Source organism: Xenopus tropicalis, chromosome 2, assembly GCF_000004195.4.
Source record: "Xenopus tropicalis strain Nigerian chromosome 2, UCB_Xtro_10.0, whole genome shotgun sequence".
Taxonomy (NCBI): domain Eukaryota; kingdom Metazoa; phylum Chordata; class Amphibia; order Anura; family Pipidae; genus Xenopus; species Xenopus tropicalis.
The window spans coordinates 46,760,265-46,783,096 of record NC_030678.2 but is presented as its reverse complement, the minus strand read 5'-3'; the positions used below and the strand labels follow the sequence as shown (position 1 = coordinate 46,783,096).

The 22,832-nt window shown below is 39.1% G+C and overlaps 1 protein-coding gene across 2 annotated transcripts in view; it reads left to right on the top strand.

Annotated features, from left to right (window-relative positions):
• Nucleotides 1–6,137: 6,137 nt before the first annotated feature.
• Nucleotides 6,138–22,832, top strand: part of LOC100494546 (3 beta-hydroxysteroid dehydrogenase type 7-like) — a 31,168-nt gene continuing 14,473 nt past the window's right edge. The window contains exons 1-4 of one of the 2 annotated variants that reach the window (XM_031896764.1): nucleotides 6,138–6,160; nucleotides 10,283–10,511; nucleotides 13,134–13,289; nucleotides 15,138–15,246. In XM_031896764.1, the coding sequence (XP_031752624.1) occupies nucleotides 10,364–10,511; nucleotides 13,134–13,289; nucleotides 15,138–15,246 (413 nt within the window). In that variant the 5' untranslated portion in view covers nucleotides 6,138–6,160; nucleotides 10,283–10,363. Of the gene's footprint in view, nucleotides 6,161–8,242; nucleotides 8,390–10,282; nucleotides 10,512–13,133; nucleotides 13,290–15,137; nucleotides 15,247–22,832 lie in introns of those variants that run through there. The other variant, XM_002935295.3, reaches the window with a different exon arrangement.

Here is a 22,832-nt window from a genome sequence, read left to right as displayed (position 1 = left end):
TGATACAAATTGCAGTCATTAAGAATGATTAATGATCCATTTAAACTGATACCAGCAGTGTTGTTGGGTTAGGAAGCAACTGCTCATGTCTACTGGATGGTCAGAAAGTTTTCTGACGTACTGACGTTCCCAAGTGTTATTGTATATTGTGCTATAATGTTTCATTCTGAGCTTTGCAATATAATGTATTAATTAAGGTTTCTAACTGAGCAGATTCTCAGTCTGTGCCCTCAATGTCTGCGCTGTAAAACTCTCCCACCTAGACCTCCTAGGAAACAATTACATAGCCCTCATGTTTATCAGCACTCAACTTCTTGCTGTTGTTAATAGCTATGAATTAGGCAAGGGAATTGCTCGCTCCCAAACTGCCTCTCCTAATATACCTTTCCAGCTGTACTTGTATAGATCTGGGATAAATAATATAAGGAATGTCAAAAAGAATTACTGTTAATTAAAACAAAATAAGGACTTGCTACTTTATGTGCAATAGGAAAAATACTAACACAGCAAGTTTCATTTAGAGTTTTGTGCAGGATCTGGGCAGGATGATATTAAACGAATGGGTCACCTTCAAATGAACTTAAAGCATGATGGAGACATTCTGAGACAATTTGCAATTGGTCTTTATTTTTTTTCGTGGTTTTTCAGTTATTTCGGGTTTTTTTCGGCAGCTCTCCAGTTTGGTATTTCAGCAGCTATCTGGTTGCTAGGGTCTCGTTGATGCTAGCATTCAGGTTTGAATGAGAGACTGGAATATGAAAAGGTAAGGGACTAAATAGAACGATAAGTAATAAAAAGTAAAATCAGAATTTGAGGTTTAAGGTTTTGTTTGAATTAAAAAGGTTTTATTTGAATTCAGTACAGAACAGTGGCATAACTATGTAAACTATGTATACAGGGGGCCCAGGCAACAGGTGGATTGCAGGGTCTGCTGTACCATAGTCCCCCCGGCCTCTACTCTCCTACCCCTAAACATAGCAGCGTGTAGGGGCAGTGAGGTGCGGTGCGAGAGGGCAGGGAGGGAGGAAGGACTGGTCGTGCCGGAGGATTTTTCTGCAGGGTGGCCCAGAGCGATGAAGTAACACCGCTCGTACAGAAGATACTTTTTTGAAGGGGCAGTATACTTGTTTAATATGAGTGTAATGAATGGGGCTCACGTTAAACATACTTTTTGCTTATTTTTTTTAATTGTAAAAAATGTGTGGGTTTTTGTTTTTTCATGAGCTAAACAATGCAAACGGGAAAACTGCAGCAACTCCATGTTTAGTCCTTGCAAGGTAGATAACTAAATTACCAGTGCATAGATAATCCCCCTGCAAAAGGGACATTAGCCTATCTGTAACCTAAAGCAGTCACAACTAAGGTTTGTTTATAAAAATATTTTGAAATAAAAAAGCTAAGAAATATCATTTTCATGTTTAATTAAAAGAACAGGCAGAATTTATTCCTTTACTTTGCTCATGCTCAGAAAAGATGTATACAGGCATATATTGACTCTTTAAGCGACATAGGGCCCATTGGTCAGGAAGGCATGCATAGTATCTTGGTAGCTGTAAAACTATAACGATAATCTATAAACATGACATGTATTGGTACTCTAGCCGTAAAACAGTAACTGTGGATGCACAGGCAGGAGAATTAGATTATTGTTCTATACACATTAAGAGATGCGCAGATTTTAGACAAAGTGGCGATTCCAGTAAATCATAGTGGCTCATATCGAAAGAAACAGTGCTTCAAAAAATCACTAAATGTTTCTGCTCGTCTTAAAGTGACATTAAAATGCTACAATAACCCCACCCTTCCACCATAATTCTGCTTGTTGGTTGCCAATGGTCAAGCCATGGCACTTTTTTACCCATACCCATTCTGCTACATTTAATATACTATTAATACTCTGACTTTAATCAGTGAACATTTTATAGTTCTTTTTTTTTTACAGTACACATTGTTCTTGCTTTTAATTACCATAATAAGACCATTGAATGGTCTGGCTTTAATGAAGAGAATAGTGTAATAAGGAGGATAGAATACAAATAATGCCAGCTTTGATTTACAGCGGATAGGATTTTATTGCACCCTGCAGTAAGATATGTGGAAATGGTTCATGCTGCCTCTACAAATACAACAAATTACAACTAAACTATTAATCCTTTTGGTCCATCTTAGGCAGGCTACTAAGATCGATGGCACAGGCACACAGACATATTCCCGCAGGGTGGCTGGCTGTACTGTAATAGTTTTCACCGCTAAACATGTATATTGATTGAAATATGTCTCTGTGTATTTTAAACATAAATTGTGTGCAGTGTCTCATTGTCTTTTTCAAACCAGTGATTATATATATATGTGGATGTGTGTAGTATGTGTTGCTTTATTATTTCTTTGCCTTGAGTGGTAGAAAATACTCTTAATATCATAACAAAAATGGAGAGAGATATAGGGCCACTGTGCAAATGTAAAAAGGAAGCCATTTCCTTCCATGGTGGATCTATGAGATTTAGGATAAGCATATAGAAGAAGCATTTACAGTATACCTACATTAAATGAAAGATTAGTATCTATTAACCATAACTAGCTCTGGTGTAAGTAGAGCTTACAGATATTTTATTTGCTTGTTGTTAAATATCTCATATATCAGATTATAATACATAACAGCCACAAATATTCTGTAAATTATATCCTTAAAAATTGCATTATAATACAGAAGAGCCACACCTAGCCTCTAAAACATATCCTTATGTTAGGTTATACTTGGGGCTTAGTGATGATGCAAAAGGACCCCAAAGCCAACAATAGTGAAGTTTTATTGAAATGTTAATAAAAGACCATTTTTACATTGAATATTTATATCCCTTAACAAAACTACTTTCATTCATAAGTTTCACATATACTGTATGTATACTATATATTGTATCACTGAAATTGCAGAGCTGGTGCTTAAAAATGTCACAATCTGTATTTCTATACACCCTTGGCATTAGAAAATCAAGCAACTACATTTCGCGCTATATTTCTCTGGCACCAACATGGAATGAATATTTAAGTTTACAATGCATTGCTGTGTGTGTAATTGTTCTTCTAGGAACGTTATAAAAATGGTGCTAACGTGGTCTCGGGCGCATATTCCAGCCTCGGTATAACAACTTGCTAGATCTTATTTATATTCATATGTTGGGTGTGTGAGTAAGATTGTTGTGTATTTTCCAGTTAATGTATCTAGCATACAGTTCATTATGATATTGGTAAAAATGTATACTGTTTGGTTTTTTTTTAATAACGCTTCTTTGGTTAAGTGTAATAAAAACAATATGGAATTCTCATTTGTTAATCTGTTTAGATCTAAAAGTGACTGGTGTTTTTCTTTTTAAGGCAGTTTGAGGGGTGACATGGGATAGAAATATAAATGGTACAGTTACCCCTTAAACATTATCACAGTATAGCCAGTGACTGCCGGATATGGAAAATGCAAAACCGCATCAACCTAAAATAGGTCCAGACTGTGATTCAAAATAGACTGGTACTTCAAGTGCACAGAGGCCCTAACAGCCACACATATGTCTGTCTATGGCATCTTACAGCAGCCCCTCTGGCATTTGCCAGAATCCACAGATTGCCAGTCTGGGCCTTACATAACAGTGCCAAATTGGCTGTTTTTATGCTGTGAGGATTTACCAAGGTTTCTGGCTTTCAGTGAAAGCACTGACAAGCAGAAAGGCTTTAAACATGATTACTTTGTACTACTTATCAATCAGCGGCTCATTAGAATCGGAAAAGAATGCATTTGCTGGCAGAATTGTTGTGCATATTGAAAATAATTCCTGTATTTTATGTTTGTTTTCCCAACCATTGTATTTTGTTTTCTCAGTTTGCGTAAAGTATTTTGATAATATAGGCACTGTCGGTGTATGTGTATGTGTGTGTGTTTTATTTTTTAATTATTGAGGGGGGCACCAATGTAAAATCCATACTTAATTTTTTTGTAATGCACTGAGAAATAAATATATTGTTGATTAAAGTTCTTGTTTGTTTATGATTTATTATTCTGTAATACAATTACATGATATTATGGTGATCATTCCCCCCCCCCCATCTTTCAGGACTTTTCCCCACACTTCGCTGCCAATCTCACTACCAGTTACCAGGGGTGGCAAAAAGATGCTCCTGGTAACTTAGAGTCAAATTTCAGCTTAATAAACTTCTATGCAATTTTGCCTCTTCTATGCAATGGAATTTTGCCTCTTCTATGCAATGGAATTTTGCCTCTTCTATGCAATGGAATTTTGCCTCTTCTATGCACTAGCAATGCACCGCATTGTGCAGGCACATGTAGCACATGTAGCCGGTATCTACATAAAAACCATTTTTATGCGTATTTCAGCTACATGTAGGAGGCGTACAGCGGTATTTTCTGCAAGCTTTTTCCCACTTGCCGAAAATATACGCTAATATACGTCTGACATCAGCCTTAGATGTCATAGGCAGTCACAATTTTTTGGGGCTGTGGGGGCTGTTTGGGCCTCTGTGTACTAGAAATGCCAGGGCCACATTAGACTTCCAGTCTTACCATTAACAGATTCAGGATAAATACATAGTTAATACTGGTTGAAAAAAGACGAATAGTCTATCAAGTTAAAATGACCCCCAGCATGTATATATATATATTGTCATGTTGGAGCAGTAAGGCTCCACATAGATTTTAAATTTTCAATTTAGAAAAGTCTGGTTGAAATCCACATTTGAGGGAAACCCTTCCCAGTAGGGGGTAATTCCCAAATATCCCCTAAAGACACAACCAGGACTGTGGAAGGTGACAACATAAACAACTTCATCAGGCAATGCGGGGCCAGCCCATGGAAGCAGGAAGCTGGTTTCTTTGATCTATGATCTATATCAATGAGTGTGCCGCATTGTAGGGAGCGCGGGGCGTACTGTTGCCTAGATACCTTGTATACAACGCACCCAAGCTAGGTCCAGGAGTGCAGGTAAGACGTGCCCAATAGGCAACCAATGCAGATATCTAGGTTCGGCTGGCAGACAGTGAGGAGTGGAGGGGTCCTGTGTTGGTCCCTGACACCAACAGCTACACGGAGTGGAGGAGGACAGGTCTGGGCGCAACTACAGCTCTCACGTGTCCAATTCTAGTTATTGCAAATCGCATTCAAGGGACTTATAGGGCCAATTGAAAAGGCCCACAGTAGCACTCAAAGGATATTCAGATCAATGACAACAAGAAGGACCCACAAAGCGAGCCCATAAGGAATTTCATGTGTCGCTCAAGTTTGCCGAACCTCCTGAAATGTATATAAAGTGGTAGCATCACCAGCCCCTGCTCCTACAGAATCCGTAAAAGTAAAGATAAAAATAAAAATGAAATACACCTGCGTCTCAGAAAATGAATCATGCAAACACAACACGTCGACTAAGGACCTTGAGGGGGGAACACTCAGGGTGTGTCAAGCGAAGCATAAATGTATAGAGACTGGTGAAGTGCACATGACCAGGTGAACAAGAAGGACTAAAGGGACTAAAGGGCCCTATATATACTGTATGTATATATAATAATATCAAGAAGATAACAGCTGCTTTCAAAATGGATAGCATGCATATCCTTACAATCAGGGGCCTGCCTTTCTAGTGCCTTAACTTTCTCCCTGCATTCACATTTATTTTGTATTTATATTACAGTACAGCCAGTTCAACTACAGCTCTTAGATACTTCCTTGTCTAGCATCAAGCTCCACCTCCTCTTGCTTCCCGATAACTCCTTTTCTCTCTGACTATGATGACCTCAAAAAGGTACCTACTGCACATGCCTGACTGATTTTAATTGGAGCAGAGGGAGTGAGCATGCCCAGTAGGCACCTCTTTGAGGTCTTCATGTCAGAGAGAGGAGAAAAAGCAAATAGAGAGACAAAATAAATCTGCATAAGTAATTTTATGGGATATTAAAATAAAAGGCTTACTTATCCTTTATTGGGTTGCTCAGTAAGACATTTTCATTATGCATGTTTGAGAAAAGCAACACACAATGAACGTAAGGACATTGACCCCACCTGGTTTAATAGTTTTGTGAGCAGAAGTTAATAGGAGTTTTGTGTGTAATAAAAACCGAGAACTCTATTTCCTGTATTTCGAAAACTGATCTTGCTTGGAACAGGTAAGTGCTATGTTCCTAATGTCTGAGTATGCTATGTTTGTATCTCTTGTCATGCAAGGAGCAGTAGATAAAATAGCCTATAGAGAAAGTACGAATCAAAATATTACAAGGCTTGCAATTCATGTAGTTGAGAGAGTTAAGTGAAAGTTTCCTAGGGTTAAATGAACAAGAAAATATTGCATATCTGTGCTCTCTTTGCCCCAAATGCCAACAGTGTAATACACCAGTGACTCCATTTGCTAAATCACAGCAAAAATTGTGTTTTCTACAGTTGTGTTGTGCTAAAAAGATGAACCAGGGACAAAGTATATTGAGCCAGATTCAGCTCCACGAGAAAACTTTATTTTATGGTTTATTTTATGGTTTTGTTTTTTTTATTGCATCCGGCTCTATGGGAAAATCTGGACATGAATTAGGTGATAAGCTTTTCTTATCAAACTGAATCTAGCCCACAGTAAGATACGCTCATTTGGCAAGGTCGCCAAGCAAATCTTACCCCTGATATGCCTACCTTGCGTGGGTGGTATTGTGCTAATGTGATCGTTCTGGTTGTTCAAAGGTTAATAGTGAGGCTTCAGTTTCCCCTTACTCACTTAGATTTCCTTTTCCTCCTCTAAACCACTCGTGCCCCCTCCCTCAGGAATTTGCTTTGGCTGTTGGCTCCTGGGCATGCTCTGTTGTTCTCAGCTCAGATTACTAAACACGCCCCCCAGTCTAGCAGCCAATGAAGATATGGCATAGAAACTGTGCTCTAGATACCTGCTCCTATTTTTGTCTTCTAATCTCCTCTCCTGAGCTCAGCTTAAAGGGGACATATACTATAATTTGTCATGGTACATAAATAGATGCTGTATAATGTAAAAGAAATCGGGGTTTTTTTTAGACAGAATACAGTCTGTCTGCAGTGTGGGACTGAGATGGCATCTATTTTTTTTGTCACTGTGGCTATTATTTTGTCGCCTGTGCTGTTTTTGGCGTGACTGCGCCAAATTTTGTTGCAACCGTGCCCAATTTTGACATGACCGTGCCCATTTTGACACGACCACACCCTTTTTTGACGTGATTGCGCCCAATTTTGACATGACCGTGCCCATTTTGACACGACCACACCCTTTTTTGACGCGACCGCACCCAATTTGCCACACAACAAAAAAAAATCTGTGCAACAAATTTTTCCGTGGCAAATTTTTACAGAAGTTTCGCGAAACAATTTGCCAATGGTGAAATGTGGAAATTTGCTGCGAATCCATACCAGGCAAAAAAATTTGCTCATCACTACTACATACTATAATCTATTCTTCTATCTATAAAGCTTCCATGTTCCATGTTATGGCATGTCGGCGAGTCGACCGATATCGCAGGAAGCTGCTGATATCGGACGACTCGCCGATCGGCCAGGTTAGAAAATTTTGATCGGGCGCCATAGAAGGCGCCTGACCAAAATCTCCCTTCAGCGCTGAATCGGCAGAAGGAGGTAGAAATCCTATTGTTTCTACCTCCTTATCTGCTGTTTCAGCCCTGACTGCGTGTGGCGGATCTGACGATGTTTTATTGGTCGCACGAAACATCGTTAGATCGCCACGTGTATGGCCAGCTTTAGAGCCGTAACTTCTGACAGCTGCTCTGTGCTCCTTCCAAGGTTCGGCTCTGTGCTCCTCTAACTGTAAGGATAAAAACTGCAGCTGTCTGTTTCTCATGAAGCTTATGCTGAAATTCTTAAAACAGTTTTCATTTTCTCAGGTAAAGGAGCACTAAGCCGAACATTCCTAGTACGAAGCACAGATCAGCTGTCAGAAGTTACGTATGGCTCTCAGAGGAAAGCAGGGTATGGCTTGGGGGAGGCATAGCACTAACTGCTCTCAGTGGAAAGCAGGACACACTCAGTACTGAAAGCTACAGTATTGCTAATGGGTTGCTAGGAGTTTTTCCATCACAGCTGGTGGGACAACATATGATGCAATTATATGCAAAATATGTGCAAATATAATAAGGGGGCCCTCCAACAGGCATGTAAATGAACGTTTCCAGTCAAAGATCTGTCTCTCTAGCTGTCAGTGAGGCATGAGTAGCACTGGGGGCAGGACTCGGGCTGCTATTGCAGAGCTCTGATTCTCACTCACACTTGTGACTACTTCCTGAGGGAGAATGAAAACACACGCCCTCATTTCAGCCTAAACACGGAGGAGAGAGGTTCTCTCTGCTGCTGTAGTATATTTACATTTTAAGCAGGTAAAACATTTTTAGAATCTTTTTTTTCACAGAAGCACTATACAATTTAGAGTAAGTGTTGGACTGAGATAGCAGGGGCTCCCAGAAAACCGTGGGCACACTCTCAAAATTGTAATTCCTCCTCTCCTCCCTCAAACACTTTATTATCCGAATCTCTTTTCCTTACCCACTATACTCTATTCTTCCGTCTATCAAGCTTCCATGTTCCCATACCTGGAGTTTTCCTGGTATCCTGGTAGGCCAGTCCGACACTGGAAACATACTGCCAAAAGATGAGTATGACGCAATATGCCTTTAACCTTTACAGTGCTCAATCCAAATGTACGCTAAATAGGGGTCTTTGTGCATGTAGGCTATTTGCAGATTTAAATGTAATTGATTACAGTATGTGTCAGAGGGAATATGGCCACCGGGTGAAAGCTGCGATTTGTTATAGGAAAATGTGATGGTGCTGGCAAACGGAGGGGATATATTCAGTGTACATGATGCCATTTGAGTGGGGGTGACATGCTCAACTGATATACATTGTACTAAAATGTAGGCTTTACGTGTCCTTAAATGATCAATAGGTTTAACTTTGTTGCCATGTGCAGCACCATGCAGGCTATAATGATACCCAGAAGTATAGAAATATCTATTATCCATGACAGTCAGGTCCTCAGCAGCCAGTGATGTAGAGTCTATGTTCTATGGCAAGTAAGCGCTTAAAGGAGAATGCAAGTCAAAATATAAAAAGCATACTGCCCAATAGTCCTCCTATTGTTTAGTAAAAACGCCACACTTTTGGCTCACCTAATCAAATATTTACTCAGTCACACTTACTTCACATTTTCTAGAACAGGCAGCCATCTCTAAAAAGGTATTCTCCCTTCCTTTCCCTCCTTGCTTCATACTGCACATGTGTTTCATTCCCTCCCCCCCCCCCCCCTCTGGCAGATCCGCTTCTGATTGGCTGGTGGGCATGTGTAGCTCAGAACAGGAGACAGGATCAAGTTACACACATGCTCAGAGAATAGGAAGGCTGCCGCTGGCACCTACAGGAAGGGGAGAGAGATTTCAGTGATGTCACTGTAGTCTTCACACTGCTGTAGGCTGCCAGCACCATATCTCAGAGAAGCAAGCAGGGATCTGGGAATTTAGATATGCAGTAAGTACTTAAAAAGAATGCCTTAAGACTTACTTTTAATTTATATTAACCTTTCATTGTCCTTTAAGGATTTTTACAATAAAAGAAATTTTAAGCAAGCATATTATGATATCTGCAAAAAATATTCAAAGCCTCCGCAATGAAAACTGACCCCCTGGAATGAATATAATATGGCAATATCAGATACATTTTTTTTTAAAAGAGCCATTGTTTTGTTTATATTTAATTTTGCAGTGAGCCATATTCTTTATTTCCCCGGTGCCCTCAGCCATGTGACCTGTGCAGTGATAAACTTTAGTCACTCTTTACTGCAGCACTAAAGGTTGGAGTGATATCATCACCCCCCCCCAACTTCCTTTCAGCAAAATAGTGAAAAAGTAACAACATAACAGCTCCCAATAGCTGCACTGCTAATATGCTCCCATGCCCCACCTAGTGGTAAATATCAGAATAACACTCAATAGTAAAACACCCAATAGGTTACCTGAAAGCAGTTCTAATGTGTAGCGCTGGCTCCTTCTGAAAGCTCAGACTCAGGCACAATGCAATGAGATGGCTGCCTACATATCAATATTTCCTAGCTAAAAAATGTGCATTTATTGGTTCAAGAATAAAATATTAAATGGTACAATGAATTATTTGCTATGTCAACAGTGTAATTTAATAATAAAAATTTACCATAAAAGCATGACAGAATCCCTTTAATTGTAAATCTAATTCATTTAAATTCTTCTTTGTTTTAACAGTAATTGCGTTCATGCAGATATTGGTGAACCCTTCTACATTTACTATACTGCTTGGATAACATCACCAGAGGTTTTACAGCAATGTCTGAGAATTTAGTGTACCTGGTCACTGGAGGATGTGGTTATATAGGGGAATACATTGTAAAGCTATTAACCACTCAGAAATATGTGAAAGAAGTGAGGGTTTTTGACATAAATGAAAGTGAAGAAATCAACCAGTGCAATACAGGTAAATAAACATAAAGGCATCCAACAAGCATACTCAGATTGTGACTCTAGGGGGCAGATTTATCAAAACACGAGTTCGAATCCCGAATGGGAAAAATTCGGATTGGAAACGAAAATTTCTGAAGATCACAAATACCACGAAAATGCTTACGAAAAAATTGTATTAGTCACGATAATATCGTATTGGCGATCCGAAAGTCACGGAATTTTCATACCGAACCATTGCAAACAGCGGCAGGAGCCTTTCCGAATTTTTCGCACGGGCGCATGAACGCTGCAAGCGTTCGGGTCTTTGTAAATCTCCCCCTTGGAGTATTAATTGTCATGAGCTTATTTGCAATTTCTAGTTATTCTGTATTCATAGTAAAACTTTATTTCCTGTGAGATTTCATGCCATGTGTTACAGAATATAAAGTGTTTAATTATTCTGTGATTTAGATAGTAATCTGTTTTAGCCTTCACAGGCACTGCTGCCATTACATCTGCTGAATTTTTATACCCTTAATTATGGGAGCTCTATCCCCTACTATCCCTCTATCCCCTACTGTGTTTTCTGTATATACCTTATCAGCTTCTGCACACCTATATCCTAGAAAGGTTGTCAGACAAAAGGATGAAATACAGTAGCATCCTTTTTCCAAGAGGAGGAGTGAGGGAAGTCAATAAATAAGTTTGGTAATATGTTCCAGGGGGGTTGTGAGTAACTGGGTAAGTTTTGGGGGACTTAGAACTGGCAGAATGATTCGGGAAGCCCATGAAGATTTCATGGAGAGGAACTATCTTTCCTAAATGGAGGCCCAGAGATCAACATCCCTCCCACTAATGCCCTTTGGACTCTTACAAAACCATCAGACCCACTGGACCTGTGCAACCTGTAGGAACAATAGCATAATGACTGCAGAATACTGGCTTGGCTACACATGGACTGTCTCTAGGAACACTCTAGATAAATCCTGCCAGTTGGTGGCACTGATAGGAACTTATGGCACCAACATTTTGTGCTAATTACTGATTGAAATGACTAGAAAATCCTATCCCTGACCTCGAAGTTCTTTTGCTTGATAAATATACTGTGTTCTGGTATATGGCTCAAGAGGAATTGTTACCAAAAGTGGTATTTTTTAAAAAAGAAAAGAAAATAATGATGAAAGATAATAAATTAACCCTTAATTTAGTATATTATAGATGAATGTATTCTAAGACATTTCTCAGTTGGTCTTCATGTTTTTCTCGGAGGGTGAAGGTTTTGCTTATCTCTACTTTAGGCAGTCCCCATAAGCGTGAAATCTGCTCAGGGACAGTCCTGTTTTGCAGTTAAGAGAGGGAGCTGTTTCCCTATACAGTCCAAAGAGTTTTCCTGGCAGTTCTGTAGTTGGCTAGGGAGTGTCAGGTTTCCCTAGACTTACTGAAGTCAACATGTGCTCTCTCTTTGGAACCCACTTGCAGGAAGGGGCGGTTGGTGCCAGAAGAGCCTAAGGTGGAGGTAGGCCTCAGTAGGTGAAGTCAGTGTGTTTTAATTGTCGTAAAGTAGAGTTCCTATTATTGTAAAAGGAATTTTACCTTGGTGGAAACCAACCCCCACCGAAGATATGAGCATCAGACAGAAAAAAAATTCCAAGATGGCAGGGCATCGAAAAATAAAAGACTCATTTAAAGTCAAACATTCATAATTGACGTCATTTAAAAGAAGTGTTTTGGCCTCCCCCAGGAAATACCAAGAATAAGCCATGTTTGAGCTAAGACAAACATGGCACTCATTTGTTTTAAAGGAGTATTATATAAATAGGACAAATGAGTAAAACATGTTCAAAGTATATTTTATCTAATATTTTGTTGAAGTTCTTTTCAAATAGAGGACTTTGAAAAAGGTTTAAAGTAATAAGGGAAGAAATAGAACACACAAATTGGAGTATTTGTGAAAAAGTGAGCAATATTTCCAAGGATAATGAGAGGGTACACTGGAAGTGGCAATGTGTTAGCATGCAAGTTTTCTAAGCCAGAGCACTGGTCCAGAAAAAATCTTTGTGGTTTAATACACTGGGGGTGCCCCACATATTGGCCCCCCTTGTACTTCAACTACACCAATGTGTTAGAGGCTAATGACAGTTATTTGTATTTAAGTAATGAATTTATAATTTAACAACTTTGCCACACATTATTTCCATTGATGATGGGATTTCCAATTTATGCACGTTTAAATATTTGCTGCTACAGTGAAATTGTAAGTTCAATGCTATTATTCCAGTGATAGGTCAATGCCATTTCAACAATTCTGACCTGTTTCCTGTCTCTCTGTCAATGTTATTCTGGCCAGACTGGATGGTGAACTCATTCATATACACCAAGCAAGTACAACAAATGAAATAGAAGCTGTGTTGAAGAGGCAAAAGAATAAAGCACATCTGGTGAAGTTGTAGGATTATAAATAGTCAAAAAATCCTTCTGCAACTTTTTCCATTTTTCCAATAACAATGCATTATAAACACAGTCACAATAACAAATGTGCTCTGTAAAGGAAGCTAAAATCTATCTTTTGTCACTGTCTACCGCAAGACTGCAGTACTTTAACACTCAGTATTAGTGTTTGTGCAATTGGTCATTGGGTTTCCCCTTGTGTTTCCAGCTTCTGTCCCTGTAAAACTTATTAAAGGAGATATAACAAACTATGATCAGCTCCTAAAAGCCATGGAAGGGGTCCATGTCGTTATCCACACGGCTGCTCTACTAGACATTTTGGACACAATGCCTTTTAAAAAAATGAAGGACATCAATGTTGGAGGTGAGTATCAGTATTTATTAAAGCACCAAAAATGAAAATAGATTCTAATTAATCAGGAAAATTTTTATTGTTATTATAAAGCAATAAAAAGACTCCACGTTATATTTTCTATGAATTAGTGAATCTAGTCCTTGGGCCTCTTGTAACCACAGAGATAAAATGTTTAGAATATCCTTTCCTGACGCAGCAGACCTAGTTAGGTTCAAAACACAACCGTTTACTGTGTCCCCTAATCAGGAGCATATTTACAAAGAGGTGTAAAAAAGCAGAGCAGAAGTACAGTTTCCATGACAGGATGCCCAGTAGGAGTGAGATAGGAATTGGAAACTGGAGTGTTTATTAAGGGATAAGAATTGTGGGGCTTGTGGTTTATGGGATTGGAGGGTAGAAGGGGAGCAGTAAAGGAGTGAAAGAGGATGTGGTTTTGAGGCCTCTTTTACCGGGACAGGCTCCCACTCATCCTCCAAAATACCATGGCAGCCATAGCGGGACAAAGGTATTCTAGAGATTGGGGGTAGCGGTGAGTTGCAGCTCACATAAGAAATACTATAAAATGCTCACAAATTGACTTATCATGTCATATTCTATACTATCCTTTACTGTATTATGCTTCTATTGAACAAAGTTATAGACCAGCTCATACACCTCTCCTGTTCCACATATGCCATTCCTCTTTTACGTTTTCCCACTAGATGCTCATGATACTTATAATGCACATAAATCCCTGCTTTAGCTGTAAAAATCCATCAGTGACCATATTACAGCATCTATTTCTAAATACTTCTGTGCAGTCAAACTCTACTCCACTTACATCATTTCATATGTACCTATCCCCTGGAAAGATTTCTGTTCCCAGATGTTCCTAGGTCCTTCAAATTTTCACACATTAATACAAGCACATTACCAGACCCTGGAGAAACTATAATCTCTCAAATGACCACTAACCACTGTTTTTTCCACCTAACATTACAAAACTGCTTTACAATACATGATCACCCTTAATATATGCTGGTATCATGAACGTTCCCACTTCTTAGGAACTATTTATGACCGCAATTGCAGTCACACAATGATGGACACAGTTGATCCAAATATGCTCCTTGCGCTTCTCTATAGTTGGGCTGGGCACCAATGCATCCATCCTGCCACCTGTTCTAAGCAGAAGTCAGGAACCACTTTCCCCAATGAATTTAGCTCATCTCCAGGTAGCCACAGCTTCTCATAAGTTTATATAAGAGAGGATTGACGTCACTGTGTCACCTTGCAAGACTTTTGGCCAGGCCTTGTGAAAAATCACAGTTTACCCCAACTATCCGTGACTGCAAAAGTCTGGACTGTCACGTGAAAAGCAGGGCACTGGGGAGGCATGCAACAGGCATAGCAGACTTGCATCCAGTAAATAATGAACAAATGTCATATTATGACTGAGCGCCAGCACAATCGCCACTCTGCCAAACTTGATTGCGTCCAATTCATTGAAATGCACAGCCCCAAGTATGTTCATTTTGACATTGCAATAGCAATTTTGGTGATCCCAGTGCTGCACTCAGATGTTATAATACTGAAATCATAGGGAAAAAAACTGCATTGGGGGTGAAAACATGGCAAATTGTGTCCCAGATTGCACTTTGCACACAGCACTTGCAGTCGTAAATCCTGGTCAACACTCAACAAGTCTCACATGCAGGATCCTCGTTTCTGTTGTTTGGAATTTGTTTATATGCTTTGTAACAGTATGAAATCCTTACTATACATACTGTGCTGTTTGAAAATGTAACCCTGTACAAATTCCTTTTCAAAAATGTTGATAATCATTTTATCGGCTGTTATCAAATGTTTTTTTTACAGGTACAGAGAATGTGATCAATGCATGCATTGCTAATGATGTACCCTACATTGTTTACACAAGTTCCATAGCTGCCGTTGGTCCTAACACAAATTCGGAACCAATGATAAGGTAATTTAGAACCATTGCTGAGCTGATTTTACTGGAGCTCAACTTTTACACTCTTGAAGCAGTGGCAGGCTGGCTTGTGTCAGCAGGGAATGGTGGAATGACTTTACTATGCAGGCTCTGCATTGGGGATCCATATTTACCCCAAGTTCATTCTGTTGGCACTGAATGAAGAAGAACCTTCTAGAGCACATTTCTGTTTTGTTTTGTTTTTTAAAAAATGTCAGAAGTTCTCCAGGCAATGGCAACTCCTTGGTGAGTATGCCACAGAAGACTGAAACTAACAGCAGAAGATTTCCTGCATCAATTTGTAGTTATTGCTTTTACTTTTCCTTCATTTTTCTTCATATTTCCTCCCCCCATCTTTAATTTTTCTCTTGCATTATGTCTTTATTTTATCACATTCATACTCCTTTCAGTTACTGCCCCACATACACTCACACTGTAAGTTCCTTTTACCATCTTTTTATTCTCTCCTCTTACTCCTTCTCTTTATTCCCACATCCATGAACTGTTAGTCCCATTCTTACTTTTCAATCCTGCTTTTTTTGCTATTTCAACCATTCTGTTTCTATTTTTGCATTCTTTCTGCTCCACTTTTGAATTTCTCCTCCTTCTTTTGTTTTTCTTCTCTTCTAAGGATCACTATACTATACTAGAATAATAAATCGAACCCTTTCTGTTGGCATTGCCTTGCCTGGCCTGTCATGTCCAAGGTCAGTTCTGATTATGGAAAAATATTCCAACAATGTTTTGTTAAACAAAGATAATATAAAACTGACATGAAAGCTTCTCCTGGGAAAGAGCATGGTTCACACATCCCCTTTAATTATGTACATTAACTTTGTGAGTTTTTTTGTACCACGTGCATCAGTTGAATAGAGGGAACTCTAACCAAGGGTAGAAAATTAGACTTTAAAATTATGACATGAACAATGTCAGAAAAAGCCTTTTCTATGATCTCATATTGCCTCACACTACTACAGAATGACTGGCATAAGTTTAACTTGAAAAAACTGATCTGAAATCTTTTGTCAGATTCGTCCCTGCCACAAACGTTGAAGTGTTTAACGTTTGGCAATATGTTTTTTATGCCGTCCTGTTTATAGCTTGGCTTGCATGACTTGGCTTATTGACCTCAATGTCAGTTTCTCACGCAGCTTATTCTTTGTCAGGAAAAAAGGGCTGGTTCTAGTTTGAAACCCAGAGAATATCCATTTATCCATAAGATCATTCTTTATTGTATATGCAGACTGTAAATTTCAAAGCTAAAGACAAAACCAAGATGAAAAGCATGTACAGGAATGGGATCCCTTATCTGGAAACCCGTTATCCAGAAAGCTCCGAATTATGGAAAGCCCATCTCCCATAGACTCTATTTTAATCAAATAATTCAGAATTTTAAAACTAATTTCCTTTTTCTCTGTAGTAATAAAACAGTACCTTGTAACTGATCCCAATTAAGATATAAATAATCCTTATTGGATGCAAAGCAATCCTATTGGGTTTGATTAAAGTTTTATTGATTTTTTAGTAGAGTTAAGGTACGGAGATCCAAATTATGGAAAGACCCCTTATCCGGATTACCCTTGGTCCCGAGCATTCTGGATAAGGGGTCCTATACCTGTATATGATCATAGGTCTGTAATTATTTTGCTGTTGCAGAGCACAAGTAGTTAATGTTTAACCCTTTCCCTGCCAAGCACGTAGGTACTACGGTGTTTTAAAAAAGGCAGTTTCCTGCCGACACCATAGTACCTACGTTTTCTTTCCCTGTGACATTCTCTCTGCATCGGCGGCAAAAGCCGCCAGTGCAGAGAGACAGATGTGCCCCAAACCCCTTCGGCAACGAGCCGAGGGGGTTGGGGGGGATGGTCCTGCGATGCGATTATCGCGATCGCATCTGCTGCTTGTACAGCTTCCTGCTTCCCCCCTGAGCCGCCTCCCACCTACTTCCTTCCGACGAGTGGAGCATGGAGGAGCAGGAAACCGATCAGATCTTCAGGACAGGTAAGTGTGACTTTATTTTTGTTTATACACACTTTTACACACACTTACATACATTTATATACATTTATACACACATACAACACAATTTAGCACAGGTTGTTTTTTTTTTGTTTTGTTTTTTTTTTCCCACTTTGCACACTTATATATACTTATATACACTCATATACACACTGTCACACAACTTTTACATGTGCACATGTATACACAAACTCACAAAAACTTTTTAAAAATTTTTTTATTTTTTTTTCATTTTACTTCTTTTTTTTTTTTTTTATTTCCCCCAAAAACTGTTTATTTTGACAGCGTGACTATTGGATCAGATATATAAAAAAATTTGGCAAACTGCAACATTTTTATGCGATTTTCTCAATAGTCATAAAAACCACTAACTTTAGGAAAGCTTTGCAGATGGGTACTTTGGTGTAGAAAGGACTCTTTACCCTTGTTGGATTTGTCAGAATGTGTACTTTCCAAAAAGATATGGTTTTCTGGGGGTCCCCGTGTAGTTTGGGGGTCCTACTGCATATAATAGGCTGTCAGGGGGCTCTGTGTGCAAAAGCTGAGCTGGCAGGCGAGAAATCCTTATGCGCTATTTTCATTTTGGGGTCAGTACATACCGCAGACTTTGGTATATCTATGCATATTGGGCATCAAACTGTTCAGTAGGCCTCTGGTGTTCCTATTTGGGGTGAGCTGCCTTTGTACACAAGAAATTGTGTGAGATAAATGCGGCAAACTGCAACATTTTTATGCGATTTTCTCAAATGTCATAAAAACCACTAACTTAAGGAAAGCTTTGCAGATGGGTACTTTGGTGTAGAAAGGACTCTTTACCCTTGTTGGATTTGTCAGAATGTGTACTTTCCAAAAATATATGGTTTTCTGGGGGTCCCTGTGTAGTTTGGCGGTCTTACTGCATATAATAGGCTGTCAGGGGGCTCTGTGTGCAAAAGCTGAGCTGGCAGGCGAGAAATCCTTATGCGCTATTTTCATTTTGGGGTCAGTACATACCGCAGACTTTGGTATATCTATGCATATTGGGCATCAAACTGTTCAGTAGGCCTCTGGTGTTCCTATTTGGGGTGAGCTGCCTTTGTACGCAAGAAATTGTGTGAGATAAATGCGGCAAACTGCAACATTTTTATGCGATTTTCTCAAATGTCATAAAAACTACTAACTTTAGGAAAGCTTTGCAGATCGGTACTTTGCTGTAGAAAGGACTCTTTACCCTTGTTGGATTTGTTAGAATGTGTACTTTCCAAAAATATAGGGATTTTAGGGGTCACCCTACATTTCTGCAGCTTCTACCCCTCATAAAACTGCCATGTGTTTATGAATTACGTAAAGATAAGCCATGAAATTAGTGTGCACAAGGTATATTTGGGGGTCTCTAAGTGCCATGTGCTTTGATAAACCTATGTACAGTGGGCATCAAACTGTTCAGTAGACCTCTGGGGTTCATATTTAGGGTGTTTTATCTTGGTACCTAATGACCTGTAGAAAATAAGATGCTGTAAAGTGGTTTTTTTTGGAAATGACATAAAAATCAAACTTAGGAAAGCTTTATGGCTTGGTACTTTGGAGTAGAAAGACATGGGTACCCATTTTAGATTCGGGGGGATGTGTACTTTCCAGAAATATATGACTTTCTGGGGTGAATGTACTTTTTACTAGCATTATCCCACATATAATGATGTAAATGTATTGATTTTGCAGAAGCTGAAATGACAGAAATGATAGTTCATATGGTGGTATGTTCTCATTGGGGCCCCTACATGCCCCATACTTAGGTAAACCTATACATATTGGGCATCAAACTGTTCAGTGGGCCCCTGGCGTTCATATTTAGGGTGTTTTATCTTGGTACCTAATGCTATGTGGGAGATAAGATTCTGGAAACTGGAAGCTTTGAGTGGATTTTTGGAAATGTTATCAAAATCACCAACTTTAGGAAAGCTTTGCGGCTTGGTACTTTGGAGTAGAAAGACATGGGTACCCATTTTAGATTCGGGGGAATGTGTACTTTCCAAAAATATATGGCTTTCTGGGGTGAATGTACTTTTTACTAGCTTTATCCCACATGTAATGATGTAAATGTTGATTTTGCAGAAGCTGAAATGACAGAAATGACAGTACATATGGGTATATGTTCACATTGGGGCCCCTACATGCCACATACTTAGGTAAACCTATACATATTGGGCATCAAACTGTTCAGTAGACCTCTGGGGTTCATATTTAGGGTGTTTTGTCTTGGTACCTAATGACCTGTAGAAAATAAGATGCTGCATAGTGGAAGTTTTGAGGTGATTTTTGGAAATGCCATAAAAATCGTCAAACTTAGGAAAGCTTTATGGCTTGGTACTGTGGAGTAGAAAGACATGGGTACCCATTTTAGATTCGGGGGAATGTGTACTTTCCAAAAATATATGAATTTATCGGGTGAATGTACTTTTTACTAGCTTTATCCCACATGTAATGATGTAAATGTTGATTTTGCAGAAGCTGAAATGACAGAAATGACAGTACATATGGGTATATGTTCACATTGGGGCCCCTACATGCCACATACTTAGGTAAACCTATACATATTGGGCATCAAACTGTTCAGTAGACCTCTGGGGTTCATATTTAGGGTGTTTTGTCTTGGTACCTAATGACCTGTAGAAAATAAGATGCTGCATAGTGGAAGTTTTGAGGTGATTTTTGGAAATGCCATAAAAATCGTCAAACTTAGGAAAGCTTTATGGCTTGGTACTGTGGAGTAGAAAGACATGGGTACCCATTTTAGATTCGGGGGAATGTGTACTTTCCAAAAATATATGAATTTATCAGGTGAATGTACTTTTTACTAGCTTTATCCCACATGTAATGATGTAAATGTTGATTTTGCAGAAGCTGAAATGACAGAAATGACAGTACATATGGGTATATGTTCACATTGGGGCCCCTACATGCCACATACTTAGGTAAACCTATACATATTTGGCATCAAACTGTTCAGTAGACCTCTGGGGTTCATATTTAGGGTGTTTTGTCTTGGTACCTAATGACCTGTAGAAAATAAGATGCTGCATAGTGGAAGTTTTGAGGTGATTTTTGGAAATGCCATAAAAATCGTCAAACTTAGGAAAGCTTTATGGCTTGGTACTGTGGAGTAGAAAGACATTTGTACCCATTTTAGATTCGGGGGAATGTGTACTTTCCAAAAATATATGACTTTCTGGGGTGAATGTACTTTTTACTAGCTTTATCCCACATGTAATGATGTAAATGTTGATTTTGCAGAAGCTGAAATGACAGAAATGACAGTACATATGGGTATATGTTCACATTGGGGCCCCTACATGCCACATACTTAGGTAAACCTATACATATTGGGCATCAAACTGTTCAGTAGACCTCTGGGGTTTATATTTAGGGTGTTTTGTCTTGGGGTTTATATTTAGGGTGTTTTGTCTTGGTACCTAATGACCTGTAGAAAATAAGATGCTGCATAGTGGAAGTTTTGAGGTGATTTTTGGAAATGCCATAAAAATCGTCAAACTTAGGAAAGCTTTATGGCTTGGTACTGTGGAGTAGAAAGACATGGGTACCCATTTTAGATTCAGGGGAATGTGTACTTTCCAAAAATATATGACTTTCTGGGGTGAATGTACTTTTTACTAGCATTATCCCACATATAATGATGTAAATTTATTGATTTTGCAGAAGCTGAAATGATAGATCATATGGGGGTATGTTCTCATTGGGGCCCCTACATGCCACATACTTAGGTAAACCTATACATATTGGGCATCAAACTGTTAAGTGGGCCCCTGGCGTTCATATTTAGGGTGTTTTATCTTGGTACCTAATGCTATGTGGGAGATAAGATGCTGGAAACTGGAAGCTTTGAGTGGATTTTTGGAAATGTTATCAAAATTGCCAACTTTAGGAAAGCTTTGCGGCTTGGTACTGTGGAGTAGAAAGACATGGGTACCCATTTTAGATTCGGGGGAATGTGTACTTTCCAAAAATATATGGCTTTCTGGGGTGAATGTACTTTTTACTAGCATTATCCCACATGTAATGATGTAAATGTTGATTTTGCAGAAGCTGAAATGACAGAAATGACAGTACATATGGGTGTATGTTCACATTGGGGCCCCTACATGCCACATACTTAGGTAAATCTATACATATTGGGCATCAAACTGTTCAGTGGACCCCTGGCATTCATATTTAGGGTGTTTTATTTGGTTACTTTATGACCTTTAGGAGTTAAGATACTATAGACTGGAAGCTTTGAAGCGATTTTAAAAAAAATTCACAAATTTTGATAAAAACCAATAATTTTAGGAAAGCATTGCGACTTGATAGTTTGGAATAGACAGACAGTTGTGCCTATTCTGGATTCCCCAGAATCTCTTCTTTCTAAAAATGTAAAATTTTCTGGGATAAACTTTCTGTTAGCGGAATTTTTGGCCTTAAAATCTAAAGTATGCAGCTTTCTGGAGCAGTGCTTTGGAAATTTGGTAGTGTACTGCTGGGAGTTTTTGACCTATACAAGTGAGAAATCTCCATAAAACTATATATATTTGGTATTGGCACGTTCAGGAGACATGGGACTTTCCAAATCAGGTGTATTTTCATGCATAAAATAATTTTTGTTTCTGGTATGTGTGTTTATATTATGGAAAATATAATTTTTTTTCATTTTTTAGACATTTAGAAGCCTATATCTTGTTACAAAATTGGAATTACACAAAAATTCTACCATATTGTCCTGAAAAAAACAATGTATTGTTTTCCTGGGTAAACTAAAAGTTCCCCCAAGGAAAGGCCCCTAAAGTGAAACAGTGCAAAATGTTCAAAAACTGTCTGGCAGTAGAAGTTCCGCTTTGTTCAAAACGGCTGGCAGTGAAAGGGTTAACAGTTAGAAAACTAGCTGTTTGTATACAGGGTAAAGTGGCACTACAACTAAAGGTCAACATTTGCCTTACATTTAAAATGCACGTAGTCTATATGATGTGTAACTTTTGTGTGATTATTTTACTGTAATAAGACTTATGGAAGGTTCTGTAATAAAAGGAGAAATAAAAGGTGCAAAGTCTAACCACCAACAGAGCTGGGGCAAAACACACAATCACCAAAGACAAAGTACCTGGCGTTGGCAGCCCCAACCCTCCTCTCTGCAACTATCATCGCCCCGCTGGGCAGCATCTCCCCATCATAACCCCTCCCACCATGCCCCCCTGCCTCCGCTCAGCAACTCTCCCTGCTTGCACCTCTGCCAGCACCTCTCCTATTTCTTCCTCCACCACTTCTTAATCGAATAGCAGGGCCAAATTTACAGGCACATGGGGCACTTGCCTTAGGGTCCTAGCGCCCCATGACATTTGCACCCTAGGCACTTGCCTGGTCTGCCTATCCCTAGTTACGGTCCTGGAAACCAATTAGCATTTACTAGTCACTTGTTTGAAAGCAAACATTTTATTGGTTGCTATGGGTCATGTCACCTGGCCTAACTTGAGCCTTTTATTAAATATGGGGTTTGGTTTATGGGGGTGCTATGAGGCTGTGGCCACAAAATACAT